The following is a 9765-nucleotide window of genomic DNA, read 5'->3' as shown; positions in this document are numbered from 1 at the left end:
GCTGCTGCAGCACTGAACACTAGAGTCTACATGCTGCTGCAGCACTGAACACTAGAGTCTACAGGCTGCTGCAGCACTGAACACTAGAGTCTACATGCTGCTGCAGCACTGAACACTAGTCTACATGCTGCTGGCTGTCTTCTGTGTGACATATGGGGGTGAAGCAGGTGTATGGTAGTTTCATTTCATATGAGGATCCAGGTATGCAACATATGCAACAACTTTGGGAGGTTAGGATTTGGGCAATAAGGGCAGTTATGAGATACATATTGTATATTTGTAACATTAAAGGGGTGTTATAGCCAGGGATGTAGTGGAGGCTAAACGTAAGTAAACACAACTTATCCACCTCTGAAATTTCAGAAATAGAGTTTATCCACCTCTTACAGTATAAGAGTTTATCTTCCTGTCAAAAGTGTATTCACCTGTTGAAACTGTTGCACTGCATTATCCAAATGCACAATATACTGTATACACTCATCAACACTCTAGGAACCAATTAAAACCATTGGTATTGTTATAAACATTACTCAATAACCTCCACCATCATCAAACATGTTCGTCTATTTTGAAAATCTGATAACGCATGGTGCAGTCAGTCCACCTCAACGTGATCACAGAATCCATAGGCTACCCACCTCTTATTTTACCACTACATCCCTGGTTATAGCCTACTGTATTGGATCATTCTGTGCCCTGAATTTTTCAAATGTGGTTGATATGTGTATATACAGATTGATATGTGACCAAACAGCTTGGATATACAGTATACTGTATCATACTTTGTTACTTCTCCTCATGCAGATGTGGTAATTAAATCCACCTTAGACATGAACTCTGTGGTGGTGAGCATGTGCTCGAACTTCTCTACTGGCCAAATCTAACCAGATCACCTATAGGACAGAGACGCCACTGACGCCATTGAAGGGTTAAGTCTTCCTGTTCTCTGTTACAACTAAGGAGTGACAGAGAGACATGTCACGTCTCACATCAGTACTCAACCCACAAACCCACAGAGACATGTATAAGTGTCCTCTGTGTGCATTTAGACATGATGGCAAAAATGAGAAATCACAACTTATTCACACACACGCTGTAGCCTACTGCTAATAGCATTGTGCTGACAGTAGCCTTCAGTAGGCCCTACAAGTACAGTTAAGGTTAGACCCAGCAATGAAGTGACAGCTGCTCTCATGACATGAAGCATTCAAACGAACCCAGGATGTGGTGATCGCAATGTTTCTCTCTAACCGTCAGCTACAGCCACACTGTCAGGAAATGGCCCCTATGTGGTGGAGAATTTGCTCTCACTGCTTCACTAACCAAACTAAAACAACTCCCCCTATAGGGCAAACCGAGGACAGTTGGTACACTTTATCATACCACTGTTGCTTCACAAAACTTGCAACATGAAACACATAAAAAAAACTGTGGCACCCCATACTCAAAGTTGTTTGTGCACAGCGTCCCGCTGGTGGGTCAATTGCTCCCCTACCCCAACATTCTAAATCAATTGTATGCACCATAATACTATGTAAGGGATAATGTATAGAACGCTGGTCACGCTTGGTCAAGAAAATAAGTACAGACAGGGTGAACTGGACCCTGACGCAAAGCGGAGAAGAGCAGAGCGGAGTCCCGACAGGCTGTAGATTATGTAGATTATAACACATAAAAAGTAATTCAATATCTGGCATGTGCGATATTGCTATTGAACTGATATTGATCAGTTTTATTTTCTCCATACAGAAAAAGTGTAGTGTTTGCATACATACATACGTACTGTACATTCATACATACTGTACAGACATACATACATTCTACCATTGAAAACAGACCAAAAAAGTATACGTTCTGCCTGTCTGAACTGTATAAATGATATTAGTCATTAGAATCGAGTTCTGAGCATCTGAACTGTGTATAATGATAGTCATTGGAATCGAGTAGAGTTGAGTAGCAAGGCTGCACCCAGTGTGTATCTGTACAGCATGAGCACCTGCGGAGGCAGAGACTGCAGTGATGAGTGATCACGGCTTCAATGTTGGGTCTGGTTCATATCACTTATTTCCATACAGCACATCCGTACCGAATATCCAGACAGCACATCCATACTGAATATTCATACAGCAGCACATCCATACTGTATATCCAGACAGCACATCCATACTGAATATTCATGCAACACATCCATACTGTATATCCAGACAGCACATCCATACTGAATATTCATACAGCAGCACATCCATACTGAATATCCAGACAGCACATCCATACTGAATATTCATACAGCACATCCATACTGAATATTCATACATCAGCACATCCATACTGTATATCCAGACAGCACATCCATACTGAATATTCATACAACACATCCATACTGAATATTCATACAACACATCCATACTGTATATCCGGACACCATATCCATACTGTATATCCAGACAGCACATCCATACTGAATATTCATGCAACACATCCATACTGTATACAGCACATTAATACTGTATATCTAGACAATATGTGACCCTGCAAAGCAAAACCAGTCATTTTGATAAAAATTACAAAATTAAGTTATTGTGCTCACGTGAACGGCCAAACTAAGCTTTCCAACGATATGTATATCAAGGGTATTTGAAAAACTATCGCTAAGATAACCGCATTCAAAGTTGACATGGTTCTCCCATCACAACATGCCAGAAAATGAGAACTTCTCCTTTTTAGAGTCAAAACTTCCGTGAAATTTGTTCACAATATGAAAGTGTAGACTGTATACTGTCAAATTATGCGAAAATGTGAAATTCAACATTTTAGCCCGAACGTTTGTTTATCGTGGATTTTCTCAATATAGCATCGAGTGCAAAGCGACTGGTTTTGCTTTGCAGGGTCACATATATCTGTACTGGATATCTAGACAGCACATACAAACTGAACATCCATATACTGTAGCACATTAATACTGTACATCTAGACAGCATATCCATACTGGATATCTAGACAGCACATACAATACATCCTCACTTTCTGAAAATACGTCATGTGAGTCCACATTTCATTCACAAGGTCCAGAGCATCTCAATCATAACTGAGGTTTACATATTTGTGTGTGTGTGTGTGTGTGTGTGTGTGTGTCCTTATATGTCTTTATTGTGTGTATCAGCAATGTATTCGCCTGAGCTTGATGGTGGCTGGTAAAGGCATTAGGTCCACATACTCAAACAAGAGAGAGAAAAAAAGTCTCTTCCAGTCTGCAGTCTGCAGCTCTGTCTGAAGGCTATGCAAACAGCAGCACTAGAACCAGGCACACAGACATTGTGCCCATGGTCGCCGCCCTGGTGTTGGGTCTGAGCTGTGCCCCCGACACCCCCACTGTCCTGCTCAAGTTTCGGGGCTGCTGCGGCGGCATGCTGGGAAACAGAGTCTTTAGGTCCTGTGAGGCCCAGAGTGCTGCCCTGGAGAAGCCTGAGTCTGACGAGGCCTGCAGGTCGAACACACACGCCTGGAAGTAGAAGTCCTCTCGGGGCAACAGAAGACTGCACTCCAGCCTGGCCCTGTCTGCGCTGTAGCCCCCCTCTGAAGTGGCTGGACGGGGCAGGAGGGGCATTAGAGTGCTGGGGTTGCCCCCCCAGACGTACTCCTGCATAAGCTCGGCGCGAGGGCATCCGTGGAGACAGAGCTGCATACCCCCCGCCGCCTCTTCCCCCAGCTCGCCCCTCCGCTCCTGCCCCAGCGAGGACTCGGGGAGGCGGGCAGAGAACGCCAGCGAGTGGCCCGTGCGGCGCACCAGGATGGACGCTCCGGCGTGGGTCGCCCGCAGCCGCACCACGTGGACGGGGCCGTCGCCAGGGGGAGTCGCCGCGGAGACACGCAGGCTGTGGCCGTCTGCGCTGGAGCGGCTGCCATCGGTGAAGGCGAGGGGGAGGTCGTCTGCGTCCGCGTCGGCGTCTGCGGTGGCCTGGTACACCTTCTGCTCCGTACAGCCGCTGAACGCCTTAAAGATCACTGTGATCTGGACCACAGAGGAAACAAACACACACACAGCGGTCAGGCCACAACAGTTCTAAAGGATAAGAGGAGAAGAAAGAAAGATCGAAGAGTGCACGAAAAGGGAAATGCCGACCCCCCCCTCTTTCTTTCTCTGTGCTTGAAGTTATTAGACATTGTCTGTTTGTTTGTTTGTTTGTTTGTTTGTACACAAGATAACTCAAAAAGTTATAGATGGATTTCGATTACATTTTCAGAGAAGGTCTGAAATGACCCAAGGAAGAAACTATTACATTTTGGGAGTGATCCGTATCACCGTCTGGATCCAGGAGGCGGTTATGTTTTCGCTTGGCGGAGGTGTGCGCTCTCTGATTGCTGTTCTAGTTTGTTTATGCAAACTTGGCAAATCAAGCTGATTCTGATTCTGATTTTTCTTCCAATAGTTCAATTAATTTTTAATTTTCCATTTGTTTCCCATTAATTCATCATTTAGAATAATATTAACAGCCAAAGACAATTTGACCTAATGACCCATCTCTGACACAAAGCAAAGGCACACAGGATCCCACATCCAGCTCCTCAGGCTGATGCCATCACACTAACTACAGGGATGCAATTGCACTAAATCACCAGCAGGTGGAGACACTGTACAGCTTGTAGCAGGGCCGTATAGAGAGTTGTGACGGTTGTTGTGAATCATGGGCTGCATCCCAATGTCGGATGACTACAGTGTAAAGCTATGGAGCGAATACGGTATGTTGAAATAAATCGGCATTAACAGGCAAATGCTATTTGGCAACATTTATCAGTATGCAAAAGGCCTTATGTAAATTCCATTATTGGTATATTTACCTTCAATACCTTAAATGTATGCTAATCTATTCTACGGTATAAATTACAGCCCCAGACACATGAAACACGAGCAAATCACACTGAACTGGTAATTATTTGATACAATGCAAAATAAATAAGTTGTCTGGATTCAAAGTTAATTACACCTGAAATTACTTCTGACAATACTGTACAAGACATGCTATTTGTTTATGTATCGATTTATATAGGAAATATTGAACACTGGTCACTAAAGAATTTAAATTCCAATCAATACACAAAACAACCTTAAACCACAGAGCGAACCTGAAGAAGAGCCTGGTGAAACTGGTGTTCACTCCAAATAAATACTGTATATAAAATAGCGATCAGTGTGCGGTGATTTTCTTTTTTTACACAACCGTTACCTTGGTGATGGCAGTGGGGCCCATGCCCCTTGACACAGGTGAGTTGGTCACCTGGACGGTCAGGTACCGGTTATCCAGGAGAGGCCACGCCCCTTCCACCTTACAGGTCTGGAACTGGTCCCTGACGGTGCGCAGGTGAGGGTCCCCAAACATCCCGCAGTGGACGTTCACACCCGCAGAGCCCTCAACGTCCGGCCTGAAGGAGTGGACATCGCCCTGCTCTCGCCTCCAGTAGTCACACAGAGAAGCGCCCCCTGCAGGCCCTAGGGGTGAGCTGCGGCTGGGGTCGGCCCCAGGAGGAGGGGGAGGCGGGTAGACGGGACCCTCCCTGGAGCAGTTGAGCTGAGAGAACAGCTCCCGGATGCGGTACAGCGCCGAGTGGAACAGCAGGTTTCCACGGCAGCTGCGAGCCGTGCGCTTGGTGCAGTCCGAGTAGCCGCGCAGTACCTCACATGTGTCCAGCAGGGGGAGCGGGGGGACCACGGGACCCCACTGGGCAGCGGAGGAGGAGGAGGAAGGTGGCGCTGAAGACAAGGCCAGGTACTCAGCATTGCAGTGTTGGATCTGGCAGGGCTGCTGACACAGGACTGAGCACAGAGAGAACCCACTGGGGTTAGACAAGATCACTACAGACACACACACTGGGGTCAGGCAAGATCACTACAGACACACACTACACACACTGGGGTCAGACAAGATCACTACAGCCACACACTACACACACTGGGGTCAGACAAGAACACTACAGACACACACTACACACACTGGGGTCAGACAAGATCACTACAGACACACACTGGGGTCAGACAAGAACACTACAGACACACACTACACACACTGGGGTCAGACAAGATGACTACAGACACACACTACACACACTGGGGTCAGACAAGATCACTACAGACACACACTACACACACTGGGGTCAGACAAGAACACTACAGACACACACTACACACACTGGGGTCAGACAAGATCACTACAGCCACACACTACATACACTGGGGTCAGACAAGATCACTACAGCCACACACTACATACACTGGGGTCAGACAAGATCACTACAGACACACACTGGGGTCAGACAAGAACACTACAGACACACACTACACACACTGGGGTCAGACAAGATGACTACAGACACACACTACACACACTGGGGTCAGACAAGATCACTACAGACACACACTACACACACTGGGGTCAGACAAGATCACTACAGACACACACTAGACATACTGGGGTTAGACAAGATCACTACAGACACACACTACACACACTGGGGTCAGACAAGAACACTACAGCGGCTCCTTCCCAGCACACACACACCATGCTCACACACACACACACCGTACTCACATGTACTCACACACCATACTCACATACGCACCGTACTCACACATACGCACCATACTCACACCAACGCACCGTACTCACACATACGCACCGTACTCACACATACGCACCGTACTCACATACGCACCGTACTCACACATACGCACCGTACTCTCACATACGCACCGTACTCACATACGCACCATACTCACACATACGCACCGTACTCACATATACGCACCGTACTCACATACGCACCGTACTCACACATACACACCGTACTCACACATACACACCGTACTCACACATACACACCGTACTCACATACGCACCATACTCGCACACACACACCGTACTCGCACACACGCATTCGCATATGCATGCACACACACACACACACACACACACACACACACACACACAGAGGTTAGTGTTGAAGGTCTTATAAGATCTTCATGACTACACTACCATCACCATCACTGATATAAATCATTCTGAAAATGTTAGGGTCAAACACACCAGTATGTGACATTATCATGAGACTTTTTCACATTTTGGGAATGTATCAAATCAATGCACAACACAATACCATCACTACATGGATAGAATCTGGGTAAACGGTGGAGCCAAATTCAAATCGCCGTCATGGGTCATGCTATCCATCAACATTTCCTTCACAGCCACCACTAGTTTTGATCTATAATGTTCATTGACTACCATTCAGTCATGGAAACGTGAACTCCTGTCCTCTGGATCATGCGGTCAACCATTTTGCTAAGAAAATACCCAATTCCAAAGACCTACAGCAAGAAAAATCTGTGGAATGGATTAAGAGAACATAACTTTACATGATTTCCCTATAGTGACCAAGCCTGGCTAACGCCTGACCTCATCTCAGCACGGCTATACCCAGGCTAATAGTGACCTGCAGCGTCTGAGATCTGGGGCAGAGTTGTTACTGGCAGAACTGCGTGCCCAGCGCTGGCATGCTCCCAAACATCAGGATGTCCATGTCCACTCAGAGCCTGACGGTGGTCAACAGTGAGGTCAGAGGAAGGCTGTCGGGACAGGACAGACAACCACTGGTTGGCTCTGAGTGGCGAAACACGGATGTCCCATAGATTTGCAGCATGCCAGCAATGGACAGGTAGTTCTCCCAGATGTAGGTTACCTCTATTCTGCTTTATTCTATTCAATACTAGGCTACTGTAAGGTCTGATATTAAGCAATTTCAGATCAACACAAAATCAACAGGTTGGGTGCTGGTGCATGGGGTAGCATGTAGCCTGGGAAACTAAATGGCATGAGAGGAAATGATTTACATTGCAGCGCACCAGCCCAGTGAGATCTCTGTGTTTTGTTATTCCAGGGTCAAATGATGAAAGTACAACTTTTTTCCCATGTCATTTTTAATGAACATTACAAACTAAGTCCTTAGGCTACTTCCTTTGCCTGTATGGAAGCATTAGACTTTTGAAAAGCATCATAAGGTATAGTTGTTTTTAATCAAGGGCAATGTAGCCTGACCATTTGCATCAGATCGGAAGATGTTTCCTGAGTGCTCCTAAAGGGATATTTGATACATTGGAATATGACAACATTAGGCTAAAGGAAAAGGAACTCACATCAGTAGGCTATGTCAGTGAGGTAACAGCTCTGTCCGTCTAATACTAGTTTGTTAATATTTTTTTGTGAATATCTGCAATTGCTGCTGCTGTGGTGAACACAGCGCGTGTATGCAAGAAACCAGTTGGCGTGGAAACTGGAGGGCACCACAACAAATTCAATGCTATCCAGGTCCAATTTGTATTCTTATTTAGCTAAATGTCCGTTCTTCCAAGACTGGTTCACGACCATCCATCAACTCCCGTCATAAAATGCCCTGCTGGTTATTACCCATCCACCGAACTCTGTTGTTATTTCTGCCTGCCTGCGGAACGTTGCCCATGACTGAACATTGTTTAACACGCGAGGCTGAGATTTCACGCAATGGCAAAAGTTTGTAAGTCGTTAACGCGTTCTAATTTGTAACCAGCTATGATGACTTATTTAGCATTAAAAAGAGACACATACGTCAACAACACTTTTTTCACTTGGCATAATGAGTTAGCAAGTCAGCTAACACCATAAACAAAGAAAGGGGCAACTTTAGCTAGCTAAAGTAGCATATTTAGACGCACTCACCTTGTCGCGTAAAGATATCAGTGAGCATGATAACGAAGATGCACCATAGCTGTTGTTTAGCCAGGTTTGTAAACAGACTTTCCCCCATGCCAATCCATTAAGGTGATCTATTTTGAGGGGCTAAAACCGAATACCTCGTAGGGGATTCCATGGCTGCTACTCACTAGTCTTTGCAGTCGAAGGCAACATTCTTCTCCGGAGTTGAGTTTGCACAAAAGCGCCTTCTGTGGAGGCAGCGGAGTTGCGCAACCGCCTAAGCACGCGCTGAAACGCAATGGGTGATTTCCCATTTGGTTTTCCAGAGCGAAGAGTAGGCCCATAGACCGAAGGTACGGAATGGTAGCCTACAATATGCTCTTCCAAGTTTCTTTGTTTAGTTTAGACCAGTGAAACAAACCATATTCCCTGCAAAAATCATGGACTAATAGCTGTGTTTCAAAAAGTGTTCGCTAAATGTAATGTATGTAATGTAATTCTTGAAGTAGACCTGCAATGGTTTCGTGTACAGAGAACATTTAATTTTGTTATAGTGCAGTATGCCGTGTAATTATTTTTTTCATAAAATATTGCATTTCCTGTAGCCTATAGGAACTGCAAATAAACTCCTGACTGCCTTTAATCCAGGCTTCATTTTACAGTAAATTTATGAATGGCGAGATGTGCTACTGCATGGTATAAGTGCTTCAAACAATTTCCCGTAAAATAGTTTGTGTCAGAGATAGGCTATAGACTGCATGTTTGGAGCCAATGGTGGAGTAAGATTGTGAGTGACCAATGACAACATCTACAACTAAACATTTTCCAAATTACATTCTCAGCCTCCACTGGTGCACTTTCTCACACACACACACACACACACACACACACACACACACACACACACACACACACACACACACACACACACACACACACACACACACACACACACACACACAGAGAGAGATAGGGAGAAAAACAAAGAGAAAGAGCCCTCATAAAGGCCATGGGCTTATAAACGGCTGAGTGTTGGTCAGAGTGTGCC

The 9765-nt window shown here is 45.4% G+C and overlaps 1 protein-coding gene across 1 annotated transcript; it reads right to left on the bottom strand.

Moving 5' to 3' along the window:
- Positions 1-1730: 1730 nt before the first annotated feature.
- On the bottom strand, positions 1731-8929 carry LOC134063473 (repulsive guidance molecule A-like). The gene is made up of 3 exons (XM_062518967.1): positions 8742-8929; positions 5223-5809; positions 1731-4009 (listed from the first exon to the last, which is right to left on the bottom strand). Exons 1-3 carry the CDS (start codon positions 8827-8829, stop codon positions 3275-3277), a joined length of 1410 nt encoding a protein of 469 aa, XP_062374951.1. The 5' UTR covers positions 8830-8929; the 3' UTR covers positions 1731-3274.
- Between the last annotated feature and the right edge of the window lie 836 nt (positions 8930-9765).

The sequence above is a fragment of the Sardina pilchardus genome, chromosome 2 (genome assembly GCF_963854185.1).
Source record: "Sardina pilchardus chromosome 2, fSarPil1.1, whole genome shotgun sequence".
NCBI lineage: Eukaryota > Metazoa > Chordata > Actinopteri > Clupeiformes > Clupeidae > Sardina > Sardina pilchardus.
This window is presented reverse-complemented; position numbering and strand designations above follow the sequence as displayed.